The following is a 19159-nucleotide window of genomic DNA, read 5'->3' on the forward strand; positions in this document are numbered from 1 at the left end:
GAATTAATCTCTTAACAAACACATTTGTTTTTCTAATTCGCCTCCACACTGGTAATTACTATAACTCCATACCCAACACCCAAATATCACAGCACAGATGACACTTAGCATTCCCTGCTCTTCAGAGATCTCTGAACTATTGAGATCCCTCCCGGGGTAATTTGTGAAGAACAATGACAAGGATCTCCTCACCAGAAACAGAATCCTGCAAGGTAGGACTAAGCCTTAGAGGATTCACTCCAAAGGAGGCATTTTTTTTTACCAGCACATTCTAAACACACTTCCCCTCATAGTTTACTGTAAAACCAGCTATTTCTACTGCTGCTCCATGGGCACTCAGTGCACAGCCAAAGCTAAGAAGTCCATCAATCCTTTGAGCTGGGGCTCCCACTCCATCCCACTTCATCTTTGATGGTAGTAGGCTTATAACTGAGCTACAACTTCAGCATTGTATTACTTACAAACTGCTTCACAAATGTTCACTTCAGCTTTTTCCTGCATCTGAGAAACTTTCCTAGATTGTGCAAGTACCCAGATTCTTCCTGTAGCCCTTATTGTCCCCCTTAAAAATCCTTTCTCAGAAAAACTTCTTGGAAGTTGCCTGAGGGAGCAATTTCCATGTAAGAAAGCAGAGTCAGAGAAAGAACATTTCAGGAATGTATTAGCTTTGTCAACATTTTCAAACAGAAATTATAAAAATGTTCCACGCTAACTTTTATTTTATAAGATGCTATCATCAAGTGATAAACTTCTCTACCACTTACCAATAAAATGGAAGCAAATTTCAAAATAATTTTCAGGAAAATTTTTGAGATTTTAAATTTTCTCACAACTTTGGAAAATTCAACATCTTGAAATTTCTCTTGAGAGAGAAATGTCATTTATTGGATGTGAAAATAATACCAATATGGGACTATGGACATTATCTAGAGGCTATTGTAGAAGAAGACTGACTGGAAAGGAAGTAATTGTTTAAATAAAGTTTAGATCAAACACTTATTTCTTCAAGTTGGGATGGAAAAAACTTCTGCATCAGTTGTAGGGGACCTAAACAACGGGGAAGTCGCTATTTTGCCACTCGGAGTTTTATTCTCATTTGCCTTTTTTCATGGACTAAAAATAGATTGGTCATATACTGTAAGGTCATAGATGAAGATGAAAAACAGTTTAGGACTTGTATACTGAGAGCTAATTCACTTTTTAAAAAAATTTTATACAGAAAAGTTTGGTATGAGTCTGATGGGAAAAACAGGCTAGTAATGAGATATTCCCATTTAAAAAAAATATATATTTGATAGAAAAATAAAAGAACAAAACCCAGAAACGTTAAGTAAGAGATATGATAGGTCTGGTTAGAGTCTTTGTGAAGATACACTGATAAATAGCAAGGCATTCTTGTGACTGTAAAAAGTACCATCAATGACTGTAAAAAGTCCAAAACTGCAAATAAGTATACAAGCGTAAATTCATCTACCTCAATCATTCAAAGAAGTGATAAAAAAACCCTTGTAAACTACCCAAAATAATGCATTTCTTTTTTTTTTTGTAATGAATGCTCCTAAACTACTGAGTCATATAAGTTGCCTTTGATTTTTAGTTATTTTCTACTGAACTACTGGTCTTATAGAGGTGTTGCTGTTAATAGAGGAAATAAAAATGCTCATAACGGCCAGACCCATACTGTTATCTCAGACACCCTCAGGCATAGCAAAAGGAAATAAACACTTAGGCTTTGGCTCTGAGTTGAGCCCATAGATACACAGTATATGCGCAGATAACATCTTATAGTGGCCTTCCATGACAGGGTTGTACCGTTGGTGGATGGGGGAAGAGCAACTGATGTCATCTACCTGGACTTATGCAAAGCATTTGACACTGTCCCTCATGACATCCTTGTCTCTAAATAGGAGAGACATGGACTTGACAGATGGACCACTCGGTGGGTAAAGAATTGGCTGGATGGTCGCACTCAAAGAGTTATGGTCAACGGCTCAATTTCCAAGTGGGCACCAGTGACGAGTGGCGATCCTCAGGGGTCGGTATTGGAACCGGTGATGTTTAACTTCTTTGTCGACGACATGGACAGTGGGATTGAGTGCACCGTCAGCAAGTTTGCCAATGACACCAAGCTGTGTGGTGTGGTCGACACACTGGAGGGAAGGGATGCCATCCAGAGGGACCTTGACAGGCTTGAGAGCTGGACCTGTGAAAACCGCATGAAGTACAACAAGGCCAAGTGCAAGGGCCTGCATGTGGGTCGGGGCAATCCCAAGCACAAATAGAGGCTGGGTGGAGAATGGATTGAGAGCAGCCCTGAGGAGAAGGACTTGGGGGTGATGGTTGATGAAAGCTCAACATGAGCCGGCAGTGCGTACTTGCAGCCCAGAAGGCCAACCGCATCCTGAGCTGCATCAAAAGAAGCATGGCCAGCAGGTCGAGGGAGGTGATTCTGCCCCTTTACTCCACTCTCGTGAGACCCCACTTGGAGTACTGCATTCAGCTCTGGGGCCCCCAACATAAGAAGGACATGGAGCTGTTGGAGCGAGTCCAGAGGAGGGTCACAAAGAGGATCAGAGGGCTGGAGCACCTCTCCTATGAAGATAGGCTGAGAGAGTTGTGCCTGGAGAAGAGAAGGCTCCGGGAAGACCTTATAGCAGCCTTCCAGCATCTGAAGGGGGCCTACAGGAAAGCAGGAGAGGGGCTTTTTACAAGGACAAGTAGTGACAGGACGAGGGGGAATGGTTTTAAACTGAAAGAGGGTAGATTTAGATGAGATATTAGGAAGAAATTCTTTACTGTGAGGGTGGTGCGACACTGGAACAGGTTGCCCAGAGAAGTTGTGGCTGCCCCCTCCCTGGCAGTGTTGAAGGCCAGGTTGGATGGGGCTTGGAGCAACCTGGTCTAGTGGAAGGTGTCCCTGCCCATGGCAGGGGCGTTGGAACTAGATGATCTTTAAGGTCCCTTCCAACTGAAACCATTCTATGATTCTATGACAACTAGTTTTCAATTTGGGAGATACTAAATTTATTCTCCCTTATTGCCCGATTTGAATACCACACAGATGAATTTTTCTTCACTGTGATTTTAATTTGGAAGTGGGTTCCTGTATAAAAAGTTGATAGCTTCTAAGCACTTTTCTTGTTTTCCTGTCATAATCTATTAAAATAAGCATGAGCCAGATGGCCCATATTTTGTTTATGGAATAACAGGAACCACAGATCAAAAGACATGCCAAGACTGGTAACATAGCTATTAGAAGGAGTCAAGAGAGAGCTTTTTAGAAGAGGGATTATGAGAGACACATACGAAGCTATACACTTGATAGAGTCGAAGCAGCATGTTGTCTATAGCCTTTGAAATAAACATCTCTGCATCAAAGAAATGCCCAACCTTCCCAAAACATTCTCCTCCTCACAAAGATAACCTACAATGAGCTAAACAGGGATTTACTGGTCTGGCCAAAGGCAGGGGGCTTTCTGAAGCTCATTACCGGCATTACCGTGCTGATCTAATGTATATGAGCAGTATATTAACAACTGTTTGCTGACACCGGCCAAAAAAACCTGCTTGAACTGTACTTAAGTGTTAACTCTGAATTATAGAAATAAGATAGCAAAACTAGAAACTTTTTAATGTCATGTTTATTCATTGTCATTCTTCTACTGTAGTACATTTGTCTGCATATTTCAAGGCTGTACAAAGACTGGTGTTAATGCTTAATACCTATTAACAGACTAACTCATTTTAGTCAATAATTTACCCCGCCTGCAACCAGAGATCAGATATATACCATGTACATGAGCAAAGAAATAAAATACTGATAGATGTTGTGAAAAATAGAAGAAACAATAGATAGGAAAGTAAACAAGAAAAAATAAATAAGCATGTGCATTATGAATGTGACTTTTAGTATTGTGTATCTTAACAGTGAAAACAGATCTTTATAATATTGTGGCTATACTAACCATGGAGCAGATGAGAAATAGAGTACCAATGCTGTATTACTGGAAAGTCTGGGAACAGAAGGGGTTATGTCAAGAGACACGGTGTCATTGATGGGATACAGGGGTTACCAGTAGGGTGTTTGATCCTACAAACAATACTGGAATGGTGCTTACTACCATGGGTAATCTCCCAGGACCAGATGGCAATGGTACAGGCACTGGCACCAAGGGGAGATGGCTTGTGTTTCCTGCTGCTTGGGGGCTTCTTGAAGCTGGCTTAGGTGCAGGCATAGGCCAGAAGCAGTCTTCTGGCTGCTCTGAGCTGTATATCTGATTCACAAAGGTCAGCTCCAGGGCACTGAACTGCAGAGATCTGATCTACCTCTTCTTTTCTTAGACCCAGATCTTAGACCATCTGATGTTTGCCCTAGAATGAGTCTGGATTGTAAACTCTCACAGAAACAGTGGGCAGGCCAGTATGTACCTGCAGAGGAAAAACACACCTTCTTTCTGACCCCTTTGCAGCAGCGCAGCTGGGACAACAGCTGAAAGGCAAGGATGTAATAGACTCACTGGACAACAATGGTACTAAGCATTATGCATGTTAAGATCTATGCTAGATATGAACTTCATGTTGGTAGGAAAACGGGCACAAGTAGTAAAGTGCTGTAACTTGTACCCATTTGTCAGTCAATGCAAAATAAAGGTGAAAAGGAAGCCGTGAGGGAAGAAGCAGGCTTACACAACCCTCTCCACCCACATGCTCCTCATCTTCCCTGCTAGAAGATGTCTCTGTGCTGTCAGTATCCCACAGGCCTATTTTGTCCCACATCTAATGACAGTTCTGCCTGAATGCAACCTTCCTTAAAAAAAAAAACCTAAAAAAAAAACCAAATAAGGCCCGAACAAACATGCAACTATGACAATTTAAATTGATGAAGAGTATCATCTACAAAAAACAGTGAATAACACTGGTTAAGAGGTGGAGAGCCCTCTGTAGCCATGCCATATTCATCAGGTCAAACACTTAACAGTGGTGATCACCACATACCTAATATGTACATCAACTTAATCTTTTTTCAGAGGGTTCACAATTTTTCCCATGAAGAGTATATTATTCTCCATAGTTATGACCATTAGGAAGGCTCTGTTGAATGTAATGGTAATCGGAACAGACATAGGCACTATTTCCATGCCTGTGGCGGCTGCTGCTTCAGTGCCAGTCTCATCCACCTTTACCACAGCCTTATGAATAGCCTGTGAAGAAACAGACATGTTACAAGTCAAAGGGGTACAAAACCAGTCACCTAAATAAGAACTTGAGCTAAAAGTGCCTGAATAAATTATTGATAAGAAACAAGGATCAGAGGAACAGGTGTGAGTCCACTGCACAAAGACAGCGAAGCTGGAAAAAAAAAATCAGCAAGCTACATGCAGCATAGCTTTCTTAGCCCCCGAGAGGAAAAGCCCATCCCCGATGTAGGGGCATGTCCCTGCTAGTGAAAACATTTGCTTTGTTTCTTTTCTTATTCCCTGCTCCCACTCATGCAGTTCTGTGGACCTAGAATAAAGGGTAACAGAGGAAGATCATGTTTAACTGTCTATTACAAGTTCATGTAATTGAAGAATCAACATGCAGATTAGCACAACAAATAGTACCCTGAAATTATGTTTCCCATGTTCCTTAATGTCTTGGAAAAAATAGGAGCAAAGGAGAAGGGCAAGAAATGGAGGGCTAGAGCAGAGAAACTTGTAAGTTTTAGCTTGCAAAATCAAGACATTCACAGACCCTAATTCACCAACTTCCACCTGGGATCACGGGGGTAGTTGTTTTGTTCATATTAGACAATGAAATTTGCACTGATTGTCAGCTTTAAAGTCTAGGTTTATTGAAGTATGACAATCTGCAGTTTTTGCCTGGGCCTGGCACTAATGAGACTCATTGCTCATAGGTTTGAAGCCAAATGTTTTTAATAACTGTATTTTCCTTTCTCCCAAACAGTTTTAAAGCAAGTACGGTTTTAAGCCTCCCTTCCATAAAACACAAGCAGTGATACATCCTACAGCTCCCTGCTTGCCCACAGCCAGGCTAAAGAAGGTAGACACAAACAGAAGCAGCAAGGTAATGGCTGTAACAACACGCCACAGGAGGGTACCAAGGAGTGGAGAGACAATGGTTCGGTCATATCTGTTTTATAAGGTTGCCCCACACAGAACAAAAAGGCCTCCTTAGATTAAAAAATTACAGACTTGTAACCTGCTCCAACTCAATTGCAGTGACAGCTCTAGTAACATGGGTGAAATACTCTGTATGCCAGCAGCTGCCTTTTCATGTGAAGTGAAGCCTCTTTACATGAGTTTTGCATGATGAACATTTGTAAAGAAAGTGATGTAAGTACCAGTAAATTTGGGCCGATAAAACAAAAAAGCAATATGACTTACCTGGGAAACTCTGTGCTGGGGTTGCCCAGTGATCCCAGACAGATCAGCCTTATCGGTGAATACATCCGTGATGCCCATTTTATATAATGTATTTTTTAGGTCATACGTCCCATAAAGTGTGAATTTCGGAAGATACAAATTTGCTGAGCTGCCAGAAAAGAAGCGCAAGAATATGGTGAAACTTTTGATCACATATCACAGTATAACACAGACTCCTGAGAGACGAACTCATTTTGCTTTTTCCCCAAAGATGTTTTGCTTGCAGTCTCTCTCTAGCCTACATGGGAGATGTATAATGACACTAATCTGGGGAGAAGAAAAGAAGGTTTATAATGATGTTGGAAGGCTGGTTGAGAGGCTAGGCTTGTAGGCTGCAGTGAGTCAACACATAAACAGTGAGACTGACCCAGTGATCGTTCAGCACAACAGTACAGCTGTACCTCCCTAAGGATCTTCCTCTGACATTTTCAGAAGTTAGTGATATTTTGTGCATTCTGCTGGAAGCACCTTAATCGTGCCCCATTACTGAGGATGCAGAGGATTCACCTTGTGAAAAACTGATTCTTTTGGTGTCTCAGGCTGGGCACAAAAAAATCCAACTCATCCAAGTTCACTGGTTGCTTTTAGGAAAAAAAAAGTTGGCTGTATGTGTTTATCATATAAATCACGACAGAGAAGACAAAAAGATACACCAAAGGAGCAGGACAATAGGTAATGGTGATTGTATGGATGAAAAAGTAAAAAAAAAAAACATATTGACAGAATCCAGTTACTCAACAGATAATTCCTTTTCTATGTCAAGTTCAATGTCTGATTTATTCAATTTATTTTTTTTCTTTTTTTGGGAAGTAATTAGTTTGCTGCTTTCCATAAATTAATCAAAGCTCCGAATTTTTGACTCATTTCTTCCTTGCTCTTTCAGTAAGGATATAACAATTACTTTTCAAAGGTTAAAAGCAACATTTACAGCCAGAAGCATCATAATGAGTCAGAGGTTAGTGATAAGGCTGACAGTAGGTACTGTTTTCTGGTGAGAAACCAGGACAGCTGTCCAGGGTTCCAGGTCAGGGAGATGTGGAGCACTTAATGAAGTTGGCCAAAGAGCAAGTCATCCAGTAGACAAGTGGGAAGGAAAGGGCCCATACCTCCAGCGTAGCACAGCATCTGATGCCAAGTCTGGCTGGTACCCCAAAATGAGAGTGCAAGGGAATTGATAGTAGGTTGTTGATTTCCTACTTCTGCCTAATTTCTGACTGTACTGGTTGCTGTCTCAAGTGAGGATGCAACTATCATTGAATTATCTGTCTTGCTATCACATAGAGACACTCATTCACAAGCCCCCGCTTGCTTTCAACATGCAGGAAAGGGAAAGCCGTAGGTGCACAGCAACAATGCGACCAGGCAGGAAGCACGGGGATACCCTTTCCACAAGAGAAAGTGATGTTTTCTCTACAGTTCAGCCATTAAATAGATCCCAGCTGTCTGTACTGGCAATACTTTTCCACTATCCCCTGTTCAGCAGTCAGCAGTAACGACAAATGTTCCTCAGAATGCTTCTGCACCTTGCGTCAACATCGGTTTGCTGATAAAGAGGGATAAAAATAGCTTGCCCGGAGTCCTTATATCATTCCATATTCTACATCAAGCCCATTTATTAAGATCTCACAGAGACTCCAAATAATAGCAAAGGCAATCAGTTGCTTTGAAAAATGGAAGGGAAAAGAGGAGTTTGTGTCATTATTTTGTAGGAGAGAACTGACATGATGAAAAATGGGGAGTTGCATGAAACAAGCTCGTCTTTGACAGTGATGCCTTTTCATATTGTAAGTTTTACATCTCCCATTCATGGCTTTTAGGTAGATTATTCCAGTTTGGGGAGAGGAGGGGAGAGAATGGGGAGAGGAAATATATATCCCCCCCAATTCTATTTAGTGTCTTTCTTGCTGATTTTAAAGGCAATTATTTTTCTTTGACAAAAATTATTCATAAGTACCTTCATTCATCATCTTGTTTGTCCTACAGTGATTTTGATCACCAACCACACAGCTGCTCCCAGAAGTTTCAAAACTGTGAAGGTACACAGAGAATTGCGTACTTTTTTCTGTCTTTTTTTTTTAACGTAAAAAAATTTAGATTCTTTTGATAAAATTTAACAGTGAATCAGAGTTAAGAGCATGACACTGGTTTTGGTTTTCTGTATTAGGATGTCATTTTTGTCTTGAGAATTGATCATCAAAAACATGATTTTCAAATGTCTATGTGTGAATGTCTCTAACATGACACATCAGATTCATGAATGAACACAAGGGCTTGATTCTGTAAACATGTTGTGCCTATGCTTGTATACATATTTTGTCCCATCAAAGGCTACTATTGCACAATGCTAAATAGGAGGAGTCTAAAACTGTTTTTAGAAAGCATATAACTTTCTGCCTTCTAGTCTCAAAGTTACCTTGAAGCAAGTGTAGCTTATTCCAATTTTGCCTTCCTAAGTCTTCAGAGAGCTTGATCATAGTGGCTCTGCAATGTGTCAGCTGCTCTATACCCTTATCATTGAGCTTTGTCCCCACAATTGCCAAATGAAAGTTGTTACATCAGCATTAAATGTGCAATTACTGGTAACTGTAATAGGCAGAAAAGAAGCAAGAAACAAGAAAAAATGCTGAAGGAAAGTTGTAGGAATTTATTAGTAAATAGGGGAAGGCAGAAGACCAAAAAAAAAAGTGAGAAGAATCTTAAGACAAAAAACTGGGGGCTACAGAGAGTTGAAGATGGGAAACAAAATGCAGAAATAGCAAAAGTCCTAAAGCTGTGAAGGTTTTCACTTCGTGCAGTAAATGTAAATGTAAAATGAATGAATGTAAAAACACAGGGACACCAGAGAGCCAAATTTCAACTTTGGTCAGTGGGAATTCTTCTGTAGATTAAAACAGAATTAAAAATAGTATCCTGATTCTGTGTCGTAGCCGAGCAGATTGAAACTGATGTGCCTCCTTGCCTACCATCTAGACCAAGAACTGCAGAATTTTACCTTTTTGAGACTAATGTCCTCCACCTTGACATATGTTCACAAGACAGTCTTTTCTCCAGCTTCCTCATTTTTCCACGATCAGGCAGAATAAAGAATGCCGAAGCACCTCCTTTGTAATCCATTTGCACCACAGTGGAAGACAGCTGTTGATCATAGCCATGCTTGAACAGGCCCATTCCAAACATCATCGGGACTTCAACAGCTTCGTTCCCATTCACAAAGAATTTGTTCTTTTTAGTGTATTTTGGATCGAAAGGTTTTTCCCATTCAGCTTGAAATGTAAAAGAAGAGTTATAGGATATTTTGAGGACATGAAATCATAGTACATATTACCACAGAACACGTTCATAGATGACAGAAACTGCTACAGCTGGATCAGCTTCAAAGACAAACTAGTTTGCAGTGAGCACTTGATCTTACGGAATACTCAGAATAATCCAACAGCAACACACAGTAGGTAGTGTGATGTAAAAAAAATCCCTCAGATCCTACAGCAAGCCACAATATCCTTCATTTAGATGAGATAACAAGTGTTCTAGTGTGCACTTTTCCCCCACAACAACACTTTTTTAAGGAGCCTATAAAGACTTCATATGATGCAGCCTTTAAATGAGAGCTCAGAAGAAGAAAGATTATCTCCTTTCCTTATTCCCACACCAAAACAGACTTGTGAAGGGTGACATGAGGAATGAATTCTCCAGAGAAATTAAGGGATTCAGGTTACTTGCAGAGAGAAGGGTTTTGTATGCCACTTTAGTTGATGGCCAATAAAGTAATGAAGAACTTAATTCTATCAGACTGCTGGGTTAAAAAACAAAACAAAACAACGACAGAAACCTTTTGTACTGTCATGCTTGCAACATTAAATTTCCAAAGGCTCCTTGCTTAGTCATAGTGAAACAAACTGTCTACATGGAAAATCTGAAAGATTCTTATCCTCAGTGGAGAGGAATTTCTAAGCCAAATTCCAGCTATCCACCTCATCCATTTTGGAGGCTAAGCAGATTTAAAAAAGGGGAAAAGCTGGGGGGGAGGGGGAGGGGGAGGAGGGGGAGTTGTTTTGATTTTGTTTTTATTTTTAAAGAAAGAGGTGTTGCTCTACAGTAAATTTTGCTTTCTAGAACAAAACTATTTTTTATCAAATTTAGTGGGCAAAAGTAGAGCCACAATGCTAGGTAAAATAAGTGCCATCAAGAAAACCATGAAACAAGATGTAACCCCTTTTGACTTCTAATTTCTATTTGAACAATGATTACTAGGCAGCTTGGTACAAATGAAATAATTGTTGTCTGCTGTTTCCATTATCTGTGAAATAGACATAAACAGCACTTATTTAGTATTTGGAAAGAGTGAAATGAGACTTAGTGCATGTCTTGGGCTCTGAAAATATAAATTGAGAACTGCTGAATGGGAAAAGTTGTTACTTTCACACTTCTTTATTAACAGTGACTTCTTCTATCATCAGATATATAACAGGCAGGACTTCTGCCTTGATATGCTTGAGGAAAACAAAAAAAAAAAGGAGAATGAATCACAGAAATGTGAATGACAAGTCCTGAAACACTCAAACAATGTTTATCTAGTGCTCAACTCAGGGAAAACACCCACTGACTTCAGAAAGAGCTTTGATTGATTAAAAAATGAGTAGGATGTTAGGATTTAGCACACAGATTAGACAGAGATGATATTCACTAATCCTTTCCTCCTGTTTCAGAGGAACTCTTATTCCTACGCTCCCCTCTCTCTTAAGAGGCTGCCTTCTAGGGACAGCACCTTTCTCAAATGCTTCACAGTGTTCAAGTGGAAAAATGAACCTTGAAGTATGATACTTTGTGGTGACCAGCTTGGCTAGGACATGATAAGAGACTGGTGTACTGAAGTGGAATAGCATGCCCGCTGGCTGAGACCCAAGAAAATATTGCCAGACTTTTGTCCTTAGGGAAGGACTTCTACACTATGCTACACCACCAAAAAGGGGGAGGAGAGTCACCAGTACTGTGCAAGGAAGGTTGTAATGTGCAGAGAGTGCACAAGAGTCTAGAAGTATAGACAGGTTATAGAGGTACCTGAACTTTAGAGATCCTCTCCAGATTAATCCCAGCTTCTAGATCAATTAGCATTAACCTACTCTCAAGATAAAAATCCTTATTATTGCTATTAATGCTATTCTTTAATCTATTTTCTTTAAAAATGAAGACCTAAACCTGAATGTCCACCATCTTTGGAGCAGCTGGGAAATCATTTCAGTAACAAGAACAAACATCTAATTTTAAACAAAACTTATTTTTAGAACAGCTAAAAGATATCTGTAATACAAAGTTATCTTTAATACAAGGTTTCTCAAGCTTTTGTCCCCATTGTGCTACTAAATCTATTGCTCCTTCTTCAAACACCTTCCACTAAAAGAAAAATCAACAGCTTTTTTGCCTGGTTTGAAAGACATGTCTAATGCTAAATAAAAGCCTATCTTGAAAACATTATTTGAGACAAATAAGTATGTGTTCAAGAGAATTAAGAAAGATCAATCAACTGTATTCCAAACAGCTCCATTTAGCTGTGGTCAAATCTTCAGAGATTAACGCAATCAGAGATACAGATGAAAAGCAAAACAAAAAAAAAAACATGGTTTTGAATTACTTTTCGGGGAAACCTCATATTGGGGAGGAGAGTAGAAGCATCCAGGTTAACAGTTTTAAAAGTATAGCATTTCTTTTAAAAGAACAGCATTTCTAATACATCATCTTTGTTTCAATTAAAAAGCTTAATGGTATTTTATCAGATAAATTACAGAATATTATTTTTCTGAGTACAATTGCTTTGCTTTCAGAATACGATAAAATAAGTAAGAGAGAGAAGGTTTGAAAGAAGATGCAATATCTGTTATTAGACCACTGATTGTGCCTTACAGCCTTGCTCCTCCTCTTCTTATTAGATCAGCAGTCTGAAAAGCTCTGGGAAGATCTGTAGAGTGTATCTAAGCAGACTGCACAAGTTAATTAAGGAAAACAAGCTTATTGTCATTAGGCTTGTATTTGATACTGGTGGGTCCATGTCATCACTGGGAAATATTAGAATCTGCAAATCAGAAAAAAAAGGTTGAAAAACTATGCCTCTAGACACATCAGGACTACAGCCATACTATCAGTAAAGATAAAACTAGTTAAAAAAATAAAAGGAGAACATGAGTGTGAAATTAAAGCTACTGTTACGTGTTTAGCTGTGGATACAGGAACATATTCTATAACAGCAAAACTATAGAGTAAACATATTTTCTTTTAGGTAAGATGCTAAGTTTTACTTTAACAGTATTCTTTGAATTTAACTCTGAAGTTGCTAAACAACACAACTGCTGAAGTGGATTTCAAATTAATTCCTAGCCAACAAAGCATTTAAGAAAGTGCTTAAATCCCACTAGATTGTATAGGACTAGATGCTTTACTGCATAGAGATGCCTCCCTCAAAGTATATTTTGCTTAATCTTCAGTAGGAAAGAAAAGTATATATTAAAAGATATAGGAAAATTGTCAAGAATTTTGCTAGAAATTATCATCAGTGTCAAGCAGAACATAATTTCCAACAGTTTTGTTTATAATTAAGTGTAAGTGAAGACAGAAAGGAAAACAAGATATGAGTCCACTGCAAAAGCATATCGCAAAAAAAGGTGATGAAGTCCAAAAGTGACCCGGGGAAATAACGTATGAAGTAGGAGAATATAATATGTATGTCTTACCGTTAAAATAAATATAGCTAATAAGGAGAATTTCAGTAAGTGGATCAAGGTTATTTATGAGGTCCTTGATTTTCCCGTTGGTTCTTCTTGCTACATATTCATTGATCTTTATCTGGGCTTGATCAGCCCTCTTGAAGTTCATAGGATAAGCTTCTCCTTCATAGAAGTTTCTGAGATTACTTAAAAATTTATCTTGTGGCTTTAGTTGGTCAAGCACAAACAGGACATTTCCCATATTCAGCTGTAACCCCTCATTCTTTCTGTTTACCATTTGCATGAGTTGACGATAACCTTCATGTATTTCATTTTCAGAAATCTCACGTGGGTTAAACCTAAGGACCTTAAGAATCTGTGCCAGAGTGTCTGATCTGGCACCCAGGGTCAGCATTGCAAAGGCAGTAGAGATGCTCAAAGGAGAGAAGAAAACATTCCCATTGTTTTCAAGAGAAGAAATCTCTTTGTAGAAGCAACACGCAAACCGACAAACACTGTTCCCTACGGTCTGCTGTGGCATGTTTCTGTTTTCTTGGCCTCTGTGATTTTGGTTTCTTACACCTTGGTGATTAGGCTCACAACAATAACTGTTGGAAGGAATCCCAACAATTAAAAGACACAGGAAAAACATCATCTTCATGTTTCTATAACTCTGTAAAAGAACAAAAGGAAAAGGACATTTGGCTTACAAATCTTTTTTCCTTGTGCTTAACAATAAGTCAATCCCTTCACCGTACAGAGTTGGCTTGGTACCAGTGATTCCAAGCCATTTAATTCAGGGATATTAACTTTCTATTTCAAGGAAGCAGACTCCAGAAAATTACTCAATCTACCGAAGAAGTTATGAAAGAATAAAAATTAAAGTCAAAGGGGGATGAAGTAATACCAAAGACACCATCATTAAGGTTAGGCTACAATTCCTTTGAAACTGTTTTTTTTCGAGTGTTCTGTTTTTAATGTGGGTCTAAGTGATAAAAAGCTGTATGTCAAAAGTACAGGTTTATAGAGCAGAAAGTAAGGGAGCCAGTCAAGGCTAGTTGGTTAAATTTAGCAAGATGAAAAACTAAAACAGAAGAAAGGCACAATATTCCTCCCTTGTGAAAATTAAAATATTATAAATTTTTGAATGGGCTGCATGTAACCATATAGGCAGGCACCAGAGAGAAATAAATGCACTTGTTAATGAGAAAGTGACGAACATTTACAGTGATTCCATAAAGCTTGAACAATTGAGCAGCTTTTGAAAAAAAACTTCCACATAATTAACAAGAGATATACACTTTGAGCAATTAGGAAGATACCAAGACCCTGGAAATACAGTGTTGCTTATTAAGAAAGGGAAAATGAGTATGTACACAAACCAGCAAATGGAAGCAAATGTGCCTGCTGCATGCAAAGGCATGTCCAGCCCAATGACTGAACAAAATCACCTAAAAATTTAAAAAAAAAAAAAAATAGAGGAAACTCCAGAACAATCAAGGTATTTATCATCAAAAAGATAGCAAAAGGTGATTTTGGCAGAGAAGGTTGCAATGGTAAAATGTGAAGATGAATGAGAGAATTCTGGTGAACAAAGATACCAAGAGATACTAATAGAACAGGAAAGTCTTTTCCAGAGCAGCATGGAAACCATCCATTCCACATCTGTGGCAATACTTTTAACTCTAGAAATTAATACTAACGATACCACACTTCGTTCAAAAACTTCTGTCAACAGATAGAAGGAAGTAAAGATGTGGAATATCTGGAAATCCAGAATATCCTCTGTGGTATATGATCACTTTACCTACAGAATCTTTCATAAAAAAAAGTACCCTCTAGAGGAAAATGTAAGGATTTTCAAAGGGGAAAAATATCTTAAGTTTCTGACTTGCAATGAGAAACGGTGTTCAGACTCTCATGCCTTCTAAAAATCATTGAATCCTTATCAGCTCCCACCATGACCCTGCCTTTGTGTTCTCCACTTTCCAGTGTCTTAGTTCTCCAAAATTCAGTGAGCTCAGAATGCTGATCTCTGCTTTAATAATATATGCTATAAGTATTCCTTAATTCACACCCTTTGAATATCGTGGTTATAGCAATATTACTATCACTAGGAGGGCCTGAGCCCCGTAACAAACCACTTTCAGACAGTTCACTTTCATATCTAGAACACATTTAAATTTGAGCTCTTTGATTTGTTTGTGACTTGCTCAACCACCGCTCTCACTCTAATCTTTTTAGCCTTTACCTGTAGCCAGAGTTTCTGTTTTTCCAAATTCTCTAGAAGCTTTAGAGACCAATCCTTAAGTTACCACTTCCATTTCATTTCATGCCCTACATTTTGTTATCATCATCCATTTACTTCATTTAACTCTCTAAAACATTTAGACATGTAGTTTTCCTAATGAGAGTTATGCTATATAAACATGCCTGTCTCACAGAGGACTTATATTTTTATTTAAAATAACAAAACAGATAATACAAAAAGCTTTAAATTGCAAATTGAATATGAACACAGAATTTCTCAATTGATTATTCAGATATTGTTGTCCTGCATATAACATTTGACAATTTTTCCACAGAAAAAAAATGCATTACTTACAGTACGGTCAAAAGGGTCCTGTTGTATTCACCAGGTCTGCACAGGTCCTTGCTCAGTTGTTTATGCTGCTGAACACAAAGCAGGGTATCCTCTAGTAAAGGTTAAGATCATCTAAGGGCTGTGACTCACACATTATAATTTTAGAGATTAAGTAGTGCAAACAATGTTGAAACTAGTTTTACTGGACACCTAACTTTGCTGAATATATGTTTCACACGTGACTTTTTATTATTCATGACTATCTGATTGCCCTGGTTAGATTCAAACCAATTTTCCTCAAACTGAACTTACTGCTTCTTAATATCAAACATTCATACACATCTCAGTTGCCTGAATCTACTGTTTTATGAACAAGAGTCATGAGAAGTCGTAACTACAGAGAAATATCTTGAACATAATTTACAGTGACTATAGCATTGCTACCATTAAGGCAGGAAGACAAGGCCTGATGCACTGGGACAATCTGAATTTTTGTGACCTAGCCTGCTTGTCTCCTGCATATCCATGCCTGGGATTGATTGCGTCCAGGTGAAAACAGTGATGATTCTAATAGGTGCAGGGCTTAAAACACTGTTTTGCTACACTAGCAAATGCTGCTGTAAATGTGCCTGACTTTCCACTCCCACACGGGGAATCCAATGGCAGCAAGAGCTGCCATAGCGACTCCTGGGCCACTTGCACAGCCCTGCGCTGGGTAGAAGGAATGTGGCTGGGATGCCATTGCACGCAGGTGATCCAAGTTACAAGCATGGCCTGGGGACAGGGGGCGGAAGCCTAGGAACGTGGGTGTTAAATAGAGTAGGTCTTTAGACTGCTTACTATCTTGTGATCTGGGATATGGGGAGCAGGCCCCTCTGATCGTGTGCCAAGTTCAGCTGGGTCAGATCAGACAGCCTGGTATCCTTCACTCAGCTCTACTTACTACAATAAACTCCTACGACTGCTGGGACATGCTAGTGGGTGCAGAATGACATTGAAGAAGGGAACTCTGGAGACCATGTAGTCCAACCCCTTGCTCAAAGCAGGGTCAGCTACAGTGAGTTGCTCAGGATGGTGTCCAGTTTGGTTTTGACTTCCTCTTATGACAGAGACTCCACAATCTCTCTGGCCAACCTGTTTCAGTGTTTGATGACACTGACACTAAAACAGGTTTTCTCTACATTTAAATGGAATTTCTTGTATTTTAATTTTTGCTCATTGCCCCTTGTCCTGGATGCCACGGAGCAGATGGTACCGCTTTCTTTACTCCTCTCATCGAAAATCAGGTATTTATACACATTGGTAAGATCCCCATAGGCCTTTTTTTTTCTCTGGACTAAACAGTTCCAGCTCTCTCAACCTCTCCTCGTACATTAGACACTGCAATCCCTCAATAACCTTTGTGGCACTTTACTGCAGTCACTCCAGTGTGCCCATGTCCTTCTTGCACTGGGGAGCCCAGCACTGGATGCAGCACTCCAGATGTGTACACCAGGGATGAGTAGAGAGGAAGGACCATTTGCCTTGACCTGCTGGCAATGCTCTTCTTCATGCAGCTCAAGATGTTGGTTGCTTTTTCTGCAAGAGCTTACTGCTGGCTCATGGTCAACTTGATATGCAACAGGAGCCCCAAACCCCCAAGCACAGTATCTCATGTTTCTATATCTAAAACTAGGATAATATTTTCTCTCATTTTCCCTTTAAAATGCGAGCATTTTTGAGGAGGGACCAACCCTTACTATACACAAAATAGACAGAGTGCTGATCTCAATGCAGTTTCTAAGCACAATTGAAATACTAACCACAACAATAACTTAGCAACATTTTCTGGGAGTCAAAGATGCAACCAGTGAAAGTTGTTGATGATTACGACCTATCAAGCAACTCAACAGATTGAAAAAAAACCCTCTTAAACAAGTTGCATATGAACTAAAGTTTGAGAAATAGAAAGCTTTGAGGCAGTATACTGACCTCACACATAATGTCTTCTTCACACATAGCACCCATCTGAAAGAGTACTTGAAATACTATTTTCACTGCTTCTTGTATAAATGAGAGCCAAGAATCACACTTAGAGCTAACTTTTAATAATGGGCTGCAGTTTTCATGGTATATAAAAACTGATTTCTGATGAAGAAAGGAAGGAAGCCCAATTAAATACAGACGCTATGCTAATGACAAGGTGACGGATGAATGACTAAGCTAGACTGGAACACACCTAGACCACACCTCAGGACACTTGCAGGAAAAGGCCAGCTACTGAACATGGAAAAGCCTGCCCTGCGACTGGAAAGAAAGCAGAGAAAATCAATACAGGATCAATTTATATGAATAATGTGAATCTCTGGACACTAGTATTAAAAACAGTCCAAATTTATCTTTCATGATTTTCCAGTGGCACACCATGAGAGCAAGGAAGGTAAAGGAAAAGGTAACAGTTCCTGATCCAACTACATAACTTCTGTATTTGATGAAAAAGCTTCAACTGTAAACAATCACTTATATAATACCTATAAGCAGAATATTGATTTACAAAACATTCAGCCATTTTGTTAAATTTTGAAGATTAGGATATTCCAGAGTAATGTTGCATGGGTTGAAGATATGATATGGATAGTGAACAGGAAATTCACTTGCCTACACTGGGGAATTTTCTAAAAGTTCCCATGGCTCTTAACACAGGTAGAAATGAAATGATCGTATGTGCTTAAGCCCCGCTGGCAAAATTTAGTGTAAATACATCTGCTTTGAGCAAAGAGATTGAAAGAGGTTTGTTTACGCAAGGTTCCTCTCTTTGCTATATCTGGTAACCCCTAGTGGCACAAGTAGGAAATTCTACTGCATAAACAAGGCCCCAGAGCCTCTCCTTAGCCTGTGCCAAACCACAGGTACCAGGTGTGTATATACCTTCAAAGACATGAAAGAATCTCTTAATTTGTTGTCCCATTGAAACTAAAGCACTTCCTCATAACCATAATTAAAAAGGGAGGCAACAGGGACTGGAAAACAAATTTACATTAAGTTGTACTTTTCTGGAGCTGGCAGTACTTTCTCCGGAAAATATAATAGAAGAGAGTGTATAGTCTATGTGACCCATAAGGTGTGATCCATCTGACTTAGGACATTTGTTTCCCTGCAATAATAAAAATACGCCCTTTAATAAATGGTTCAGATCTTGAAGAATTTGTCAAAAATTATTGCTCAGCAGGTAGATCACTGTCAGAGATGACCTGCGGAGATAGAAAGCACTCCAAGGCATCTCTGCTTAGCTATGGTACTTTTCACAACTCCTTTAGTCCCAGGATTTCCTAGCAGTAAATCCACTACACTAAATAACAAATAGATTGAAGAATTCACCAAACTGTCAATGACTGGGATAGCTTGGAGTAGGCTGGCATCTCCAGAAAACATAGCTGTACAGTTTCTGGTCCCAAAACTATCTGAAGCATTTCTCC

General features: G+C 39.2%; 1 protein-coding gene across 1 annotated transcript; it reads right to left on the bottom strand.

Annotated features, from left to right (window-relative positions):
- Nucleotides 1–5012: 5012 nt before the first annotated feature.
- Nucleotides 5013–15836, bottom strand: LOC137662021 (alpha-1-antiproteinase F-like). Its single transcript, XM_068397883.1, is given in 5 exon segments — nucleotides 5013–5201; nucleotides 6387–6534; nucleotides 9418–9688; nucleotides 13148–13793; nucleotides 15726–15836. Coding segments are annotated over 5 exon segments (1365 nt in total).
- Between the last annotated feature and the right edge of the window lie 3323 nt (nucleotides 15837–19159).

This window comes from Nyctibius grandis, chromosome 4 (assembly GCF_013368605.1).
Source record: "Nyctibius grandis isolate bNycGra1 chromosome 4, bNycGra1.pri, whole genome shotgun sequence".
Classification (NCBI taxonomy): domain Eukaryota; kingdom Metazoa; phylum Chordata; class Aves; order Nyctibiiformes; family Nyctibiidae; genus Nyctibius; species Nyctibius grandis.